Genomic DNA, 18,216 nt, shown 5'->3' on the forward strand with positions numbered 1-18,216 from the left:
GGGGTGGCTCTGGGCTCCAGTGCTGAAGCCCTCTATGTCCCTGCTGGGGCATTGACCCTGTGTGTCTCGCACTGCTCTCCACTGTGATATATAGCCCAGGCTCGGTGTCCCCTGAAGGACAGGTGAGCTCTGCGCACGTGCCAGACCCAGGAGGCAGCTTGTGGAGTCAGACGGCTCAGGGTTCTGCCGGCCCAGGCTCCCCAGCTTTCCAGCTGTTGGGCAAGCCCTCACCTGGCTGAGCCTGCTGCTTCCTCAGCTGTGAAATGGGCATCATAATAGCCTTTGTGGAGATTAGGAATCACCCATAATGCCAGCGGAGGACTTGGCACACAGAAGGTGCTCAGCAAGTTGCCTTTTCCCTGGGGAAGGATCGGGCAGGAAGCCCCTGGGGCTTGGACAAGTGGGGACTGCTCATGGGAATTTGCCCAGGACTAAATGAAATCAAATTTGGGCTTAATACTGCTTTTCTTCCCTCCCCACTTTCTGAACCCCCTCTTCACCCCTGTCTTCCTGGCCCTTCTCTATCACCCCCCTCTCCCCTGCCACCCCATATCAGGGAACTGCGCCTGGATGAGCCCCCACACACCTGCTGGAGCTCCCTCTGTGGCTACCCCCAGCTGGTGACCCAGGTACACGTCCTGGGGGCTGCTGGCCTCAAGGACTCCCCAACAGGTGAGCTCTTCCAGGGAAAGTCCCCCGGCCCTCTTGCCAATTGCCCCATGGCCTCTCTCTGCCAGCACGGACACCAGCCTCAGAGCTCTCCTGCTCGCAGAGGCACTGCAGGCCCAGCCATTCCTGGGGTGATGCCTGATGCTGGGCACATAGAGAGGAAAAGGTTTACCTTCTGCTCTCAGGAGGCTTCCAGCTGGGAGGGAGACCTCAGGAAAGGCTTCCTGGAGGGAGTAGCCTTTTTCTTTCTTTTTTTTTTTTTTTTTGAGACGGAGTCTCGCTCTGTCACCCAGGCTGGAGTGCAGTGGCCGGATCTCGGCTCACTGCAAGCTCCGCCTCCCGGGTTCACGCCATTCTCCTGCCTCAGCCTCCCAAGTAGCTGGGACTACAGGCGCCCGCCACCTCGCCCGGCTAGTGTTTTGTATTTTTTTTTTAGTAGAGACGGGGTTTCACCAGGTTAGCCAGGATGGTCTCGATCTCCTGACCTTGTGATCTGCCCATCTCGGCCTCCCAAAGTGCTGGGATTACAGGCTTGAGCCACCGCGCCCGGCCATGGGAGTAGCCTTTTTCCAAGCTGAGAAGATACAAAGCCTGATGAAAGGGGGTAAGGGAGAAAGGTGCTCCGGGCAGAGGGAGCAGTGTGGGTAAAGCTCTGGAGGCTGGAGATGGCCAGTGCACCGCTGCTGGCCAGCCTGTCTCTGGAAACGAAGGGGCCTTGAGGTGGGTCAGGCTCCAGTCTCTCCATCTGAATAACTGAGCCAGGTGGGTATCTCACCTGCAGATATCTGTCCCATCCAGGCCCTGCCGCAGCCCCCGCCCCACCCTCACCCCATCTCCCACTCCCTCTCCCTAGGGGCTAACTCTTACGTAATCATCAAGTGTGAGGGGGACAAAGTCCGCTCGGCTGTGCAGAAGGGCACCTCCACACCAGAGTACAATGTGAAAGGCATCTTCTACCGCAAGAAGCTGAGCCAGCCCATCACTGTACAGGTGAGCCCCTGGTTCCGGAGGCCACCCCCTGGGCTCCCAGCCTGAGGCTTCCCCACTCACGGAGACAAGCCCAGGTGGAAGACCCTCTGACAGGGACCCAGGCATGCTGGGCTCTAGCTGTCTGTCCCTGACCCCTGGTGTGGCTTTGGGAGCTCTCTTGCCACTCCAAGGTCCCTCTGTAGGTGGGTTAATTTGATTCGTTGGTGTGGTCCTGAGATCCAGCAGGGTCAGTCTCCTGACTGGGGACAGCAGTCATCTCTGCTGACCTCACCCTCAGCTTTGGGAACTGTCCCCCCATTCCCCCATGGGGGCTCCACCTGGAAAGTGGCACTGAGCCGCTGTGTGGTGGGTGTGGCTATTTCCCAAGAGCCTGGGGCAGGGCATAGAAAGCCAGTGTCCTCGCTCGGCTTCCTTCTCCTCTCAGGCTGATGTAGCCTGGGGATGATGATTCTGAACTCAATAGTAGGGAGCTCTCTGGCCCGCAGGCCTTGGTCAGCATCTCTGTCAATGAGACAGCATCTGTAAACAAGCATTTGGGGCCCCCTGGGGGAGCCACTGTGGCCTATCCAAGTTTTCTTAACACTGGGTCCCACTGGATCAAATCACAGACCTGTATGTCTCAGGGCTGGAAAGACCCCTAAGGGCAGCTGACTCAACCCTCATATTAAAGATGGGGAAACTAGGGCAGTGGGTGTATCACTTGTCCAAGTTCACCCAAGATCACTAGCGGAGCTGATAACAGATTTCACTTTATGCATGGGAGGGAGCTTAGTTAGCTGAGGAGCCTGAGGCTGGAAGGGGCACCACCTTGCCCATGGTTCATGGAGAGGCAGACAGCCCAGGGCCCCCGATCCTCAGCCAGGCTTGCACTTCAAGGCCCTGCCACCACCACCAGCACTCCCCATAGACCTGAGTAGGGGTGGAGAAGTGAGCCAGCTTGCACCTTGGGCTAACACGTGGGACTGTGCTCAGCCATGTCCCCTGGGATACAGGGGCACACCAGGACCAAGTGGCAGACCTGTGGGCTTCAGCCTTGGGGCCAGGCCATGCCTGCCACCCCCTGACAGAACAGGTTCCACAGTGCTGCCCTTGCTTCCTACCTTCTGGACTTGGAGGTAGCCCGCCCCTCCCATGATCCTCTGTCTCTTCCCAGGTCTGGAACCACCGAGTGCTAAAGGATGAATTTCTGGGCCAGGTGCACCTAACGGCTGACCCAGACGACCTCCAGGCCCTACATACCCTCCACCTCCGGGACCGAAACAGCCGGCAGCCCAGCGACCTGCTAGGCACTGTGGCTGTGCACATTCTCAGCAGCACCTCCCTCATGGCTGTCTGACACCTGCCCACCTACCTGGCTCCAGCAGTTCCCACCACCATCTGCATGTCCCCACTGGGCCTGGGTCTAGCCTGGGAGCCAGGACACTGGGGTCCTTTTCCCACTCTTCCACTGACTTGCTGTGTGACCTTAGGAAGTCTCTGCCCCTCTCTCAGCCTCAGTGTCCTGAGGGCCCCAAAGCATTCCCTTCTCGTGGAAGAGTTTCCTTGCTGAGATTTCAAATAGTCCTCCCCACCTCAACTGTCACCACTGCTAAGGGACTCTATCCGTTGAAAACGTTTTCCTAAGGCCCTGCTGTCTGCCGAGGAGTGCCAAGAAGATGTCACTTGTTTACACACAAACTGCCACATCCCCAAGCCCCATTCTTGCTCCTTGTGTCTTAGGCCCAGCCCAGCCTCCCAGACCCCACTTTCCCCATCAGCAATACCTGGTGTTGTCCCACCTTGAAAGGACTCTTGGCTCCTGCCGGGTTCCTGCTCAGGCTGGAATTGGGAAAATATGCAGGTGACATTTGTTCATTCTCTAATCCTGTCCACTCACCCATCCATTTCCTCACTCAATGGAGATTTGCCAAATGAATAAATGACACCTTTGAGGCCCCAGGTGAAGCGGGGCCCTCCTCCGGCCTCTACCTTGGGCCTCGCCTCTGTCCTCAGGTCCTCTCAGAGGCAGATACCCAGGGGAGCTGCAGCTGCCTGCTCATTCTAGCTTCCGATTCCATTCCCAGCCCCTGGGTTAAGGTCCCTGGAGAGGTGGTATCAGTGGGGGTGAGGAAGGGCATCTTCCTGACTCCTCTGCCCCATGCTGGAAGGAGCATGCCTGGGTTAGTGGGCCAGAGGCCAGGCAGGTGGAGGGGCTTTGGGGACCAGAAGGGGAGAGGTGCTCCCAGAGCCTCTCTGCTGTAAGACCCCAGCTTTTCCTGAAAGACAGGACTCTGGGGTGTGTGGTGCCAGGCCCACCAGAGTCAGGCCACCCACTGGGCTTGGCAGGAGATAGGGAGCCCCATCACCTGACCACAGCCCCCCACCAACATTCCCCCAAAATGCAGCCTAGGAGGCCACAGTGCTCTTCTTCCTGCCCGGACCAAAATGTTCCTTTTAGTCCTCAATGTTTTATATTATTTTTGTGTTGAAAACCTCAATTTTAATCAGGGGTTTTAAAAGAAAATTCAAAGTCTGAACCTCCATTTTTCTTCTTGGCTCCAGTTTTGCTGGTCCTCTGGAGAACTCTTCGTAAGCGTTGGCGCCATGACCCACTTGGGATCTTTTCTGTGCCCTTCTCGGGCTTCCAGACCAGGTGTAGCAAATGAAAAAGTGCAGTTAATTCAAGAACAGGAATTCCTGTGTCCTTGCTGGGAATTCCTTTTGGGAACTTGACTTTTCGACTCCAGATCCTGCTGTCTGGATCAGTGTTCTGGCTGGAGGTGCTGGATTCTCTGACTTTGCCTCCTCACTCTGTGTCTGGCTCTGCTCCTGGGTCTTGGCCCTGGGCCATATGAGGGGCCAGGAAATGAACAACAAGGAGGACAAGAGCATTCTTTCTTGAAAGCCGGGACTTCCCCTCAAGAACCTGGGCCTGGGGCCAGGACTCTGCATGACTGGGAGCAAGTCACTTAAACCTCCTGTGCCTCAATTTCCCCCTTCTACAAAGTGGGGCCAATGATTCTTGTGTGTCAGCACTCTTACTACCAAGTGCTGAGTAAGGGCAAAATAATACCCCTTTCTCTATGTATCTCTGTATGCACACACACTAGATATATATATGTTCATGTAATCACCACTTCTCTATGTCTATTTCAAATCAAGGCTCTTGAGTAGGAGAAGTGAGCCAGCTTGCACCTCGGGCTAACACATGGGACTTTGCTCAGCCATGTCCCCTGGGATACAGGGGTACACCAGGACCAAGTGGCAGACCTGTGGGCTTCAGCCTCGGGGTCAGGCCATTCCTGCCACCCCCTGACAGAACAGGTTCCACAGTGCTGCCTTTGCTTCCTGCCCCTTGAGGTGGGCCAGGCTGGCTCCTGGCTATTGCAGGGATCTCTGGTCCCCAGGAGACCTTGGGGGCCAGGCAGGTAAGGATCAGGGGAGGTAGGGGAGAGCAATTACTTTGTTCACTGTATGCACCCATGGGGGCCTGGGAGTCCCCATTTGCAGGTGGGTGGGGTCTCCAGCCCACACTACCCAGACCTGGGCTTCCCTCTTCTCAGGATCCACCACGGGGTTGGGGGACAAGAAGCCTGTTCTAGTCTCAATAAATCTTATCACAATTCCAAAAAGACTTTCCTGTGTCTCTCTGTCCCTCTGGGGGGAAGGGACAATGGAGGAATATTCCCCAGGCCTGGGCGACTGTCCTCTGGTCAGAGGGAAGACCCCGCTGCCTGCCTGGTGCACCTGTGAGCTGAGATTGTGGGGATCATTCAGTCATTCCTTAATTCAGTAGATCTGTACGGGGCTGGCTTTGTGCCAAGGCCTCTCCTGGACACCTGGGATGTGGGGAACCAGGCATAGCAATCACTGCTCTGGAACAGTCTACAAACGAGCAGGGAGCACAAAGACATACTCTGGTCATGACAAACTACACCGCACATTACTGATGGGACAGTGTGGGCCTGCTGGGTTAGAGACCGCCTACTCCCTGATCTGTGTGTGAAGGGCTGGGAAGAGGAGATGGGCTTTCGGGGCACAGGAAGGTGTCGGGGGACCAGAGCAGAGGCTACTGAGGGCAGGCGCAGGCATCTTGGGCCAGGAAGCTGGTGTGGCGGTGGGAAGCAGCAGGGTTGGGATGATTCTGAAAGCAGAATGGATGACTCAATGGAAAACTGGACTTGGGAGACGGGGTGAGTGCAGTGTGAGGGCAAAGTGAACTGAGATGCCTCGCTTTCTTCATGGGACTGAGAAATGGACGTTGCAAATCGTGTGATCTGCTTGGCATAGTGTCTGGTTCATAGCGTGGCTGAGCACAATGTAGCTGTCATCCTGGTGTTTGGAGGCCACCCTGTCCCCCACAACCTGCTCACCTCTCTGTCCCATCCCCACAGCTCACTGCATTTTGTCCTTGCTGCCAGCCGTGTGCCATGGGCTCCCCTGTGCTCCCCCGGGGTCTCATTTTCCCACCGTGTAGGGCTGACACCACTGGCCCTGCCTAGCCTGGGAGTATGGAGAGGGGGGACTCGAGGAGTGGCCAGTACTAGGTTTCGGCAGCAGGTGTAAATCCTAGGTGGGGACTGTGTTCCAGGGACTCCTGGACTCCTGTTAGGCCCACCAGACTAAGGGGCAGACGGCATCCTGGGGTCTTCCGGGGTCAGGGTCGTCGGGTCTGAGGGGACCCAGGCCCTAGCAGAAGCTGCCTCCTGTCACTTCCCAGCGGTGCTCAGCCCGCCTGAGGGAAGCAGCGGGGCAGTGGGGCCTGTGACCAGCAGGCGGTGCTGGCGAGCTATAGCGCCCCTTTGAGCCCCCAACCCACTTTCTGGCTGGCTTCCCTGCAGACACCCCAGTTATGGGGGCTAGGGACCCAAAAGAGACATCCTTCTGCCACTCAGAGCTGCCCTGGAGAGGTGCACGATGGGGCTGCCGACAGGTGCGTGGCCACCGAGGGCGGAAAGGAGAAATTGCCAGGTCCTGATAGGGTCCCGGGAGGTCTCCACCCTCGACAACGCTAATAACTAAGACCTGTGCTCCTCTTTGGTTCCGCCCACCCCTTTAAATCACAGATTTCACTTCAGTTTGTATGTGTCGCTGTCACATGTGGGGTGGCTCCTAGTCAGCTGGTTTGGCAAAGTTTCTGGATGATTACAGAATAACATGTGTCCCCAACCCGCAGAGCAGGTTGTGGGGGCGATGTTGCATTGACCAGCGTCAGGGGACACACATCAGAGGCAAGGGTGGGTGTACAGGAGGGAGAAGGCGCAGAAGGCAGGGCTATAGCTCAGCACTCTCTCTCCTGCAATGCTCTGCCTGACCGTTCTCTCTCCAAACAGCCAGGTCGAGGAGGAGGAAATGGGGCTGGAGGAGGGCAGCGGGCTGAGACCCCAGCTTATCAGAGACTAAGTCAGGATCACATGGGGTTTCCTGCTCAGGTGCTGAGACAGCAGGCCGTGTCCTGCAAACAACAGGAGGCACCTGAAGCCAGCCTGGGGTGCCCAGGCCCAGGTGTGGTGCATTCAGCAGCACAGCCAGAGATAGACCCCAATGACCCTGCCTCCCTGTCGGTAGCCAGTGCTCCGAACAGAGCCCTGAGCAGCCTCTGGACATTAGTCCCAGCCCCAGCACAGCCCGTCCCCCAAGCTGATGTCACCGCACCCAGACCTTGGAGGCCCCCTCCGGCTCCGCCTCCTGGGAGAAGGCTCTGGAGTGAGGAGGGGAGGGCAGCAGTGCTGGCTGGACAGCCGCTCTGGGCAGGAGAGAGAGGGAGAGACAAGACACACACAGAGAGACGGTGAGGAAGGAAAATATCCAGAGGGACGCCCAGAGCGAGACTCGGAGCCAGACAGAGGAAGAGGGGACGTGTGTTTGCAGACTGGCTGGGCCCATGACCCCAGCTTCCCGAGTCCTCCGTGCAGGTGGCAGCTGTACCAGGCTGGCAGGCCACTGAGAGTGAGCAGCTGGGCCCCAGGTAAGGATGGGCTGCCCACTGTCCTGGGGCGTTGGGAGGGGTTTGGATGTGGAGGAGTCATGGACTTGAGCTACCTCTAGATCCTCTGCCCTGTAGCCACTTTCTCCTGGGACTAGGCTTCCTGCCACCCTTGAGGGCTCAGTCACCACAGCCACTGAACGAAATTGTCCTGAGCCTGGGAAGATGGACACGTGTCCCCTGGAGGAGGGAAGAGCCAAGGGGCATGTTGTCCATCACATCTTCTCTGAGCTGGGGCTGGGGTTAGGGGCATCCTGGGGCCAGGGGACTAGACGTGCTGTGGTGGCAGAGAGAGAGAAGAGTCCGTTCTCTCTCTGTCTCCTTTGCTTTCTCTCTGACACTCTTTATCTCCATTTCTGGATAAGTCACTTCCTTCCTCTATGCACCAAATGTCCCATCTGTGAAATGGGAGTATGAAGCCCCACCAGCCAGGGTTGTAGTGGGGAAGAGGTAAAACCAGGCATAGACATAGAAATATAAATACAGCCTATGGCCCCTGTGGTCAGTTGGAAAAGAAATTAACTTGAATGTGGTCTAGTTCTCATTTTTAGAAATAAAATGTATGTCTTGTCATTTTAACATGTGGCCCTTAAATTCCATGCCCTCACCACTCTCCTCTGATCCACATCCCTTGGAGCCCCACATCTCTAGTGAGAGCACTGGCTCTGCCCCCAGCCCTCGTGGCTCATGCTGGCATAGGGCGCTGGCTCCACAGCCTGGGCACCATCTTCAGACAAGCGCCCAGTGGCATTTGTCTGCTGGCCCTGTGGAATCCACACCCCCACGAGGCACCCAGACTAGTTCAGGTCTCTGGAAGGACCGTGGGTTTGCTGTGTCCCAGAGCTCCAGGGCAGGGGTCAGGGCTCGGGTGTCAGGCGGTGTCATGGGCAGAGGATCGAATGCCCCGGCAGCTCTGAATGGTCCCTTGTGAAAAATTGATGCGCATTCTAGGGGACAGGTTGGGAGCCAGAGGGGCCTCACACCAGGGCCTGTAGGCTGGGGCTGCCTTTTAAGCTCCTTCCAGAGCCCATCTCTGGGTCTGGCCCTGTGCTGGGCAAGGCTGGAGACAAGGCAATGTCTCAGACCCTCTCCCACCGGCCACATCCCACCCTGGATCAACTCCCCAACTTTGGGGGCAGAGGTGGGACAGATCCTTACCCTGACAACATAATGCATATAGTCAAAATGGGATAAAGGGGAACATAGAGGCTCTTGGCAGCTTTGGGGTGGTCAGGGAAGGCTTCTTGGAGGAGGTATCATCTGAACTGAGCCATGAACCATAGGTGGAAATTCACTAGTCAAAATTTCAGGTAGAAGGGCCAGTGTGTAAAGGCCAGGAGATGGCAAGAGCTGGCGTTTTTCAGGAACAGTGAGTCACTGAGGATGTCCAAGTATAAGGGTATGAAAGGGAGTGAGCAGTGAGAGAAAAGACTGAGGCATCAGCAGGGGCCAGACTGTGCTGGGCGTGGGGGGCCCAGGTGCGGTGCATTCAGCAGCACAGCCAGAGACAGACCCCAATGACCCTGCCTCCCCGTCGGCAGCCAGTGCTCTGCACAGAGCCATCCTGAGGGCGGTGGGTGCTCTTGAGAGGTTTCAGGCAGGGTGTGCCGTGAGCAGGTCATGCCCAGCCCATGACTTTCCCCTCTCTCAGGCTTGTCCTTGTCACCCACATTCCTGGGACAATCCCTAAGCTGAGTGCCGGAGATTAAGTCCTAGTCCTATATTTGCTCTGGCTAGCTGTGTGACCCTGGGCAAGTCTTGGTCCCTCTCTGGGCCCCTTTGCCATAGGTCCCTGGTGGGGCCAGACTTGCTACTTTCTAGGAGCCCTTTGGGAATCTCTGAATGACAGTGGCTGAAAGAAGAATTCAGCTGCTCTGGGCAGTGGTGCTGGTGACGGTGGCTGAGGCTCAGGTCACGCAGGTTGGGCAGTGGCCAGAGGGAGAGAAGCCAGGGAGGGTTCCCTCGAGGGAGGGGGAACTGGGGCTTTGGGAGGAGCCCAGGTGACCCCAGCCAGGCTCCAGGCTTCCAGGGCTGGCCTGCCCAGAAGCATGACACGGTCTGTCTCCCTGCAGAACTGTGCCTGGCCCAGTGGGCAGCAGGAGCTCCTGACTTGGGACCATGGTGATTCTTCAGCAGGTCAGTGCTCCCACCTCTTTGGGTGGCCTGTCCTCCCCATCCCATATCCCCTCTTCCATATGCTTACCCGTGGGACACCCTCCCCAGGGTGTTCTCTTGGAAAATTGCTAGACCTCCAAACCCAGCCCTCCAGGCCCAGTCTGAAGCCTGTTCCCTCTGATGTGCTGGCCTGGGTTTCCTTCTCTCACTGGCTCACCCCATTGGGCAGAAATGATTTTATTTACAGACATCTCTGGATCCCAGGCAGTGGAACAGCATGTGCAAAGGCCTAGATATGGGAAGGTCCCTGGGGAAGAGGAGAGGAGGTTGGCAAGGCTCCCAAAGCCAGACCACAAAGGGCCCTGAGCCCAACTTATCCTTAGGGCCTTGGGGAGCAGTGACTGGAGGGCGGGGGGTGACATGGCTTGAGCTGGAGACCCCTGGGATTTTATGGGAAGTAGCAGAGGTGCTGCCCCGAGCTGAGTCCTCCAGCCCCCCTTCCTACTGAGGGCCACAGTGGCCTCTGACCCTCAGTCCTTCCCCGTGATCAGTCTGAGGCTCTAATGAGCTCCTGGTCTCCAGAGCGGAAGCCAGGAATGTGGGCCCTGAGCCAGGTGGGCCTGGCAGCAGGCTGTAGGGCTTGTGGGGCTGTGTGCTGTGGGGGCTTGGCCAGCAGCTTCTCGGTCTCCAGGGTCACCAGAGGCCAATGGCTCAGCCTTGCCTGGCCACTGTGAGGCTGCATGGTCCGGCATGTTTGCAGATGAGTGTGTGCGTGTGTGTCTGTGTGTGTGAGTGAGAGGCAGGCTTCAGGGCAGCATCAGGACAGACATTCTTCCATCCTAGGGGCTGGAGGAGACCCCCTCTAGAGCCCCTTGGCCTGAGAGCCTGTTCAAATGCCCATTAGAGATGGGCAGGATCTAGGAGAGGAAAAGTCCATTTGCTGAGTGTTTGCTGTGTGCCAGGGCCTGGGCCCCCATAGCCCTCCAGGGGCATCCTCCCTCAGGGGGCCTCTGAGGCAGGCCTCTGGCTGAAGGGACCTCCTCACCACCCCCTCCCCTCCTGCCCCTCTGAATGTTGACCCGCTTCCAGCTGTGGGTGGCCTCTGTTGGGAGCAAGTGTCTTGTAGGTGAATGCCTGCTCTGCCTGCCCTCAAGTAGGAAGTACACTCAGCTGCTTCCTTGGTCCTGAAGAAAGCCCAGCCCTGGTGAACCAGCCAGCTCTGCAGTTGCACAGACCAGACCCAATGGGCTCCAGCCCAGGCTTTGCTACTGATGAGTGGGAGGGCCTTGGGTACGTTACACAGCCTTCCTGAGCCTCAGTTTCCTCATATGTAAAATGAAGATTAAAAGCCTCTTTTCCCACAGCTGCTGATGTGAGGCTAAAATGCCACGTGGAGCTCCATGAAAATGCTTCCTCCTTCATCTGCTTCCCTGGTCAGCCCTCTCTTCTCTTCCTGCCACATCCTTCCCTGTCCTGAAAGATCCACGGAGCACTTGGCTTCCTCTGTTGCCTGACTGACTTCTACTCAGGCTTCAGTGTGGTCTCTGCTTCCTTTGGGAGGCTTCCCTGCTCTGCAAACCCCAGAGCCTTGTCCATAGTCCTCCTTCTTTCTCTGCCTACCTGGGGCTTCCTGATGAGTCCTGGACAGGAGGGACAGCCTTCATCCTGTTTCCCATGGATCTTTCAGGATAGGGAAGGAACTGGCAGGAAGAGAGGAGGAGAGAGGCAGACCGGGGAAGCAGATGAAGGAAGAAGCATTTTCATGGAGTCCCAAATGGCATTTTAGCCTCACAATGGCAGCTGTGGGAAAAGAGGGTTTTTTGTTTGTTTGTTTGTTTGTTTGCTTGTTTGTTTTGAGACAGAGTCTTGCTGTGTCACCAGGCTGAAGTGCTATGGTATGATTTTGGCTCAGTGCGAACTTCGACTCCCTGATTCAAGCAATTCTCCTGCCTCAGCCTCCTGAGTAGCTGGGATTACAGACACATGCCACCACATCCAACTAATTTTTGTATTTTTAGTAGAGATGGGGTTTCACCATGTTGGCCAGGATGGTCTCGATCTCCTGACCTCGTGATGCACTCACCTTGACCTCCCAAAGTACTGGGATTACAGGTGTGAGCCACCGCACCCAGCCGGAAAAGAGGCTTTTAATCTGCATTTTGCATATGAGGAAACAGGCTCAGGAAGGCTGAGTAACGTGCCCAAGGCCCTCTCACTCATCAACAGCAAAGCACAAGATGGATCCCACTGGGCTTGGCCTGTGGAACTACAGAGCGGGTCAGCTCCCCAGGGCTGGGTTTTTTTTCAGGACCAAAGAAGCAGCTGAAGCGTACTTCCTGCTTGAGGGCAGGTAGAGCAGGCATTCACCTACTATTCCCTGCCTTGGAGGAGTTCCCAGACCAACGTGGGGAGACAGCTTAGAAACCTAGGAAAGGCACCTGTGACTAAAACTGTGACAGTGAGTCCCCAGGGGGCACAGGGATGGGAGGGTGCCTGGGAATGGGAGAGGCTTCTGTCCTCCCTGGGAGAGGGTGGACATGGAAAGCCATGAGACAGCTGCTGCAGTCCTTCATGAACATACAGGGACTGAGGTCTCAGGGAGAAGGACTTGCCCAGGGCTGCAAGGCCAGCTGGTGCCAGGGCTGGAATAAGAACTCAGAGCTCTGTAGTGCACCTGACTCATGTCTTTAAGGACCACAAGGAGGGCTTCTGTGCTTCAGTATGTCATGATTCCCGGCTTCATGGTGGGACCAGGGCAGGGACTCTGCTGTACTTGGCTCAGATTTGTGGGCAGAGGGAGGTTTGGAGGTAAATTGGTGGGCTGTTGGTAACAGTTGGATTGATGCTTTTAGTAAAATATAATGTCCTTCTTTGTTTCTTGTAATGATTTTGACTTAACATCTATGTCCAATAGTATAGTCATCCCAGCTGTCTTTTGGTTACTATTTGCATGGAATACTATTTGTGTGAAATCCTTCTACTTTTAACCTATTTGTGTCTTTGGATCTAAAGTGGATCTCTTGTAAGCAGCATATAGTTAGATCATGTGGTTGGTTTTTGTTTTCTTTGTTTTGTTTTGTTTTGATCCATTCTGCCAATCTTTACCTTTTGGTTGGAGAGTTTAATCCATTTACATGTAAAGTAATTACTGTTAAGGAAGGACTTCTGCCATTTTGCTATGTTTTCTGTATGTCTTATATCTTTTCCTCCTCAATTCCTCATTACTGCTTTCTTTTGTGTTTAATTGACTTTTTTTTTTCTAAAGTACTGTTTTGATTGTCATTTACTCTTCTGTGTATTTTAAAAGTTTTTTTCCTCAATGGTTATTCTTAGGTTTACAAATAACATCTTTTTTTTTTTGAGATGGAGTTTCACTCTTGTCGTCCAGGCTGGAGTGCAGTGGTGTGATCTCGGCTCACTGCAACCTCTGCCTCCCAGGTTCAAGCAATTCTCCTGCCTCAGCCTCCCAAGTAGCTGGGATTACAAGCATGCACCACCATGCCTGGCTAATTGTTTTATTTTTAGGAGAGACGGGGTTTCACCATGTTGGTCTCAAACTCTGACCTCAAGTGATCTGCCTGCCTCAGCCTCTCAAAGTGCTGGGATTACAGGTATGAGCCACTGCACCTGGCCTACAAATAACATCTTAAATCTACAGCAATGTAGTTTGAGTTAAGGCCAAATTAGCTTCAATAATACCTAAAAATTATGTTCCTTTATAGTTTTCTCTCTCCCCCTTTATGTTGTTTATTGTCCAGATTGCATCTTTGTACATTGTGTGCCAGTTAACATAGATGTATCATTATGTTATACATTTGTCTTTTAAATCACACAGAAAAGAAAGTAGTTACAGACCAAAAATACAACAATACTGTTTTTTGTTTGTTTGTTTAAGAGATGGAGTCTTACTATATTGCCCAACCTGGAGTGCAGATGCTATTCACAAGTGCAATAGTGGTGTACTACAGCTTTGAACTCCCGGGCTCAGGCAGCCCTGCTGCGTCAGCCTCCCAAGTGGCTGGGAGTACAGACACCCTATCTCTGTGCCTGGTCAAATACGACTTTTCTATTTATCTATGCAAGTGTGTTTACCAGTGTTCTTTATTTTTTTTCGTATGGCTTTGCATTACTGTGTACTGTACTCTAATTTTTTTGCCAATTTTTTTTTTTTTTTGAGACAGAGTCTCACTCTGTCACCCAGGTTGGAGTGCAGTGGTGTGATCTCGGCTCACTGCAACTTATGCCTCCCAGGTTCAAGTGATTCTCCTGCCTCAGCCTCCTGAGTACCTGGGATTACAGGTCCCTGCCACCATCCCCAGCTAATTTCTGTATTTTCAGTAGAGATGGGGTTTTATCATGTTGGCCAGGCTGGTCTTGAACCTCTGACCTCAGGTGATCCACCCGCCTCAGCCTCCCAAAGTGCTAGGGTTACAGGAATGAGCCCTGTGCCTGGCCCCATTTAACCACTTTAAGTGCATAGTTCAGTGGCATTAAATACATTCACAATGTTGCGTGACCATCACCACTATCAATTTCTACAATTCTTTTCATCTTGTAAAATAAAAATTCTATCCATTGAACAATAACTCCCCATTCCCCTCTCCCCGCCGCCCCTGGCAACCACCATTCTGCTTTATGGTTTTGATTTGACTATTCTAGGTACCTCACATAAGTGGAATCATATACTATTTGTCTTTTTGTGATGACTTACTTCACTTAGCATAATATCCTCAAGGTTCATCCATGTTGTATTAATAGCATGTGTCAGAATTTCCTTCCTTTTTAAGGCTGAGTAATGTTTTATTGCATGTTTATACCACACATTGTTTATTCATTCATCTATTGAGAAACACTTGGATTGCGTCTGTGTTTTAGCTATTATAATTAATACTGCTTTGAACATAGGTGTGCAAAGATCTCTTTGAGATTCTGCTTTTAATTCTTTTGAGTATATATCCAGAAGTAGAATTGCTGGGTCATATGGTAATTCTCATTTTCATTTTTTTAGGAACTGCCATAGTGTTTTTCACAACATTTGTATTATTTTACATTCCCAGCAGCAGGGCATAAGGGTTCCATTTTCTCCACATCTTTGCCAAAACTTATTTTCTGTTTTGTTTTTTTGTAATAGCCATCCTAATGGGTGTACAGTGATATCTCATTGTGGTTATGATTTGCATTTTCCTAATGATGAGTGATGCTGAGCATCTTTTCATGTGCTTCTTGTCTCTTTGTATATCTTTTTTGGAGAAATGTCTATTTCAGTCCTATGCCTGTGTGTGTTTGTTTTGGAGACACAGTCTCACTCTGTCACCTAGGCTGGTGTGCAGTGGTGCAATCAAACTCTTGCCTATGCCCATTTTTGAATTGAATTGGTTGTTTTGTTGTTGTTCAATGTCTTTTAATTTTTAGCATTTCTTATAGGGCAAGTCAACCAGTGACAAACTCCCTCAGCTTTTATTTACGTGGGAATGTCTTCATTTCTCCTTCCTTTGTGAGGGATAGTTATGCCAGATACAGAATTCTTTCTTGACAGTTTTTTTATTCTTTCATCATTTTAAATATGCCATCCTACTGCCTTCTGGCCGCCATGGTTTCTGATGAGAAATCAGCCGAGACTCATATTAAGGATTCGTTGTATAGAATGAGTCACCTCTCTGTTGCAGCTTTCAAGAGTCTCTGTCTTTGCCACTTGTGGAGAAGAGGCTTATTCCTCCAGCTCAGGGGTGGTCTCAGTAGTCAGTCTGGAACCAGGCAAGGTCAGGTTCTTAGCGCCTTGCAGGGTCTCCCCCAGGGGACCTCTCTTTAGCCACCAGTCGCCAGACCTACTTTACGATCTCTTTGCTCTCTCTGATTCTCTGAGTTTGCTGTTCCCTCTTCCTGGGATGCCCTTTCCCCTAATGTGTGCCTTAAAAAAAATCATAAAACCCAGCTGTCACCCCTAACACAACTCCCTTAGTTAACCATGACTGGCACTCATATACATTTGCTCTAACAGGCACCAATCTAGGTGCATTACGCATCTTCACCTGTTAAATCCTCACGAGCACGTGGAAGCACTGTCATTTTGTCACCTGACGGATGAGGAAAGAAAGGAACATAGAGGTCGAGGAACTTGCCCAAGGTAACACAGCTTGCGAGTGGCTGAGCTGGGATTGAAACTAAGCCCTGACTCCAGGGTCCAAACTCTTAGCAGCCGTGCTATCCTGTGTCTCCAGGGCTAATCTGCCTCTTATCTGCTGGTACCATCCTTATCTGTGCCTGGGTCTGTCCACTACACCAGGCTGGGAGCTCTGAGGACATGTCTTGTTAACAGTGTCCTTTGTGTTTTAGTCTGAGCCTGTACTCAGTGAAGGTGGGTTATATGGACTTATGGAAGAATGCCCGGAAGCTCACCACCAGCGCTTCCTTGTGTCTGAGGTCTGGTTCCTGTGTGCTGTAGGTGGGCGGGGAGAGATAGACGTGCTTGTTTTCGGCTTGACTCGGAGAAGGACCTCTCCTGAGAGCAGTGTCCCTGAGAGGTCACAGGAAGTGGGTGAGAATCACTGATCAGTCAGCTTTGTGCTGGGCAGCAGAGCCCTGGGTCCGCAAGGCTGGGACAGGGAGTGGGGTAGAACTGGGCCCATCCTGGGTGGCTCTGAGCCTTGTGTGAGGCATCACTGTCTTTTTCCTTGTCGTTCCCCCCACCCAGTCCCTGGCCCTCACTCTCTGCCGTTTTTCATTTGTTGGGGAGCAGTTGGCTTCCAGGATACTAGGCAATGCGGAGGGCCACAAATGCAGACTGGAGGCCTTGAAAAGAGAAGAGAAAAAAAAAAGGAGGAAAGAGGGGAGGAGGACAAAGATAGGCAGGGCAAGGTGAGAAGAAAGGAATGGGAGGGGAGTCACAGGGCCTGGGCCTTCCTGGCCCTCGGGATGGGATGGTGGCCTCTGGCTCACAGCTCAGTGTGGACCGACGCCTGGTGCTCAGCACTATGTGGCTGCTAGGACACAGGAGGCCAGCTCGCCCCATTGCAGGGAGAGCTCTGAGCCATCGAGATGATGCAGCTGTCCTGTGGAGTTCAGGGGACCCCACACCAGGCCTCCAAGGCCTCTCATGCAGGATGGATGTGGGCTGCTATTTGACCTCGGGGGCTGCAGGAGGAGGACACAGACTCTTCAGGGGCTTTCCCCCAAACTTACCCCAGAAGGAAACTGTGTATCTGACCTCACTCCCCAGAAGCAGCCAGGGAGCCAGAAATATCTTCAATGCATCTCCCGTTTAGTCTTAAAAACCCCGGGAGTTTACCGCGTTCTATTCCATAACATCCTCGTGTTTCCTTCCAGAGAAAACACACCGATTTTTTCCAAAACTGCGGTCAGGTGCGGTGCCAGGTGCCACGTTTATCCCAGGCCTACCGCCACGGTGCCAGTGAGGCCGCCTGGAATTCCCGGCGAAGTGGGGGTGCGGGGGGTTCCGCCGAGACGGAGCGGGCCGGGGTGGTGCGGGCGCCCCCTCGCCGTCCTGCCCGCGGGCGTCACCTAAGCCGCCGTTGCCATGGACCCGCGGCAGATGGCCCGGTTTAGGGTTCCGGGGCGGGCGGCGCGCACGGGATTAGGTGAATTAGGGAGCCGGAGCAGTGCCGCCATCGCCGCGCCATGGAGCCCCCCGCTGACCCCGCCGACTCTGCCGACCCCGCGCGCGTCCCGCAGCTCGGCAAGTGGGCGCTGGTGCGCAGCCTGAACCAGGCGTTCAAGACCTATGCTGTCCTGCCGGTGAGGCCCGGACCGGGAGGGGAGATGGGAGGGGGAGGGCGCCTCGCCTCGGGCCTCAGTCCCCACCCCGCCCCCCTCCCCGTTAGAAGCTGGGCGGGCCACAAACAGGGTCGCTAAGCTTCAGGGTGTGCGTGGACTGCAGCCCTAGGATACCACCTGCGGTCTCTGACCTCCCCCAGTGTGAACTTGGCTGCGGCTGCCCTTTCCTGGGAGGGGAGGTTTTGCATCTGGGAAACCCAAGCCAGGCAGGCCATGTCTGGACAGGGGTCCTGCATTGCTCAGGTCCAAAGCAGGGAGCACCTCCAGGTGCACAGAGGGACCCGAGCCATAGTTTGTGGACTGGCTGACCGCTGGTGGAAGGGAAAGCTCGGCCCACTGGTCTCCTCTCCAAACTATGTTTAGCAACTAGACACTGGCAAGACGCTTGGCTCACGTTTCCCATCTGTGAAAATGGGCTGATAAAACCAGTGTCCCGGAGTGATCACGAAGATAACGAGGGGCAAAATGTCCTGAAACAGACTCCATAAGCAGTGACTGACCCCAGGCCTGGTCCTAGAGTAAGGAAGAGACAGAAAGGGCTAAGGCCCCATGGGGAATTATTAATATTGGCCCAAGACCGGCTTGATGCCTGGGAGGAAGGAGGGTAGACAGAAAGAACAATGTGCATTTGCATGGGTCTCTCATCTTTACATGCACTGACTCCTTCCATTTCAAGGCTGGTGGAA

At 54.0% G+C, this 18,216-nt stretch overlaps 2 protein-coding genes across 6 annotated transcripts in view; both read left to right on the forward strand.

Annotated features, from left to right (window-relative positions):
• The window catches only part of CAPN5 (calpain 5), a 57,677-nt gene extending 52,407 nt beyond the window's left edge, over positions 1 to 5,270 (forward strand). For all 3 annotated transcript variants that reach the window (XM_025357777.1, XM_025357778.1, XM_025357776.1), the window contains 3 exons: positions 557 to 672; positions 1,523 to 1,659; positions 2,813 to 5,270. In XM_025357777.1, the coding sequence (XP_025213562.1) occupies positions 557 to 672; positions 1,523 to 1,659; positions 2,813 to 2,995 (436 nt within the window). In that variant the 3' untranslated portion in view covers positions 2,996 to 5,270. The remainder of the gene's footprint in view (positions 1 to 556; positions 673 to 1,522; positions 1,660 to 2,812) is intronic.
• Positions 5,271 to 7,381: 2,111 nt separating this feature from the next.
• MYO7A (myosin VIIA) overlaps positions 7,382 to 18,216 on the forward strand; it is an 87,068-nt gene continuing 76,233 nt past the window's right edge. For 2 of the 3 annotated variants that reach the window (XM_025356412.1, XM_025356413.1), the window contains exons 1-2: positions 7,388 to 7,606; positions 9,697 to 9,760. In XM_025356412.1, the coding sequence (XP_025212197.1) occupies positions 9,743 to 9,760 (18 nt within the window). In that variant the 5' untranslated portion in view covers positions 7,388 to 7,606; positions 9,697 to 9,742. Of the gene's footprint in view, positions 7,607 to 9,696; positions 9,761 to 18,216 lie in introns of all 3 variants that reach the window. The other variant, XM_025356411.1, reaches the window with a different exon arrangement.

Source organism: Theropithecus gelada, chromosome 14 (genome assembly GCF_003255815.1).
Source record: "Theropithecus gelada isolate Dixy chromosome 14, Tgel_1.0, whole genome shotgun sequence".
NCBI lineage: Eukaryota > Metazoa > Chordata > Mammalia > Primates > Cercopithecidae > Theropithecus > Theropithecus gelada.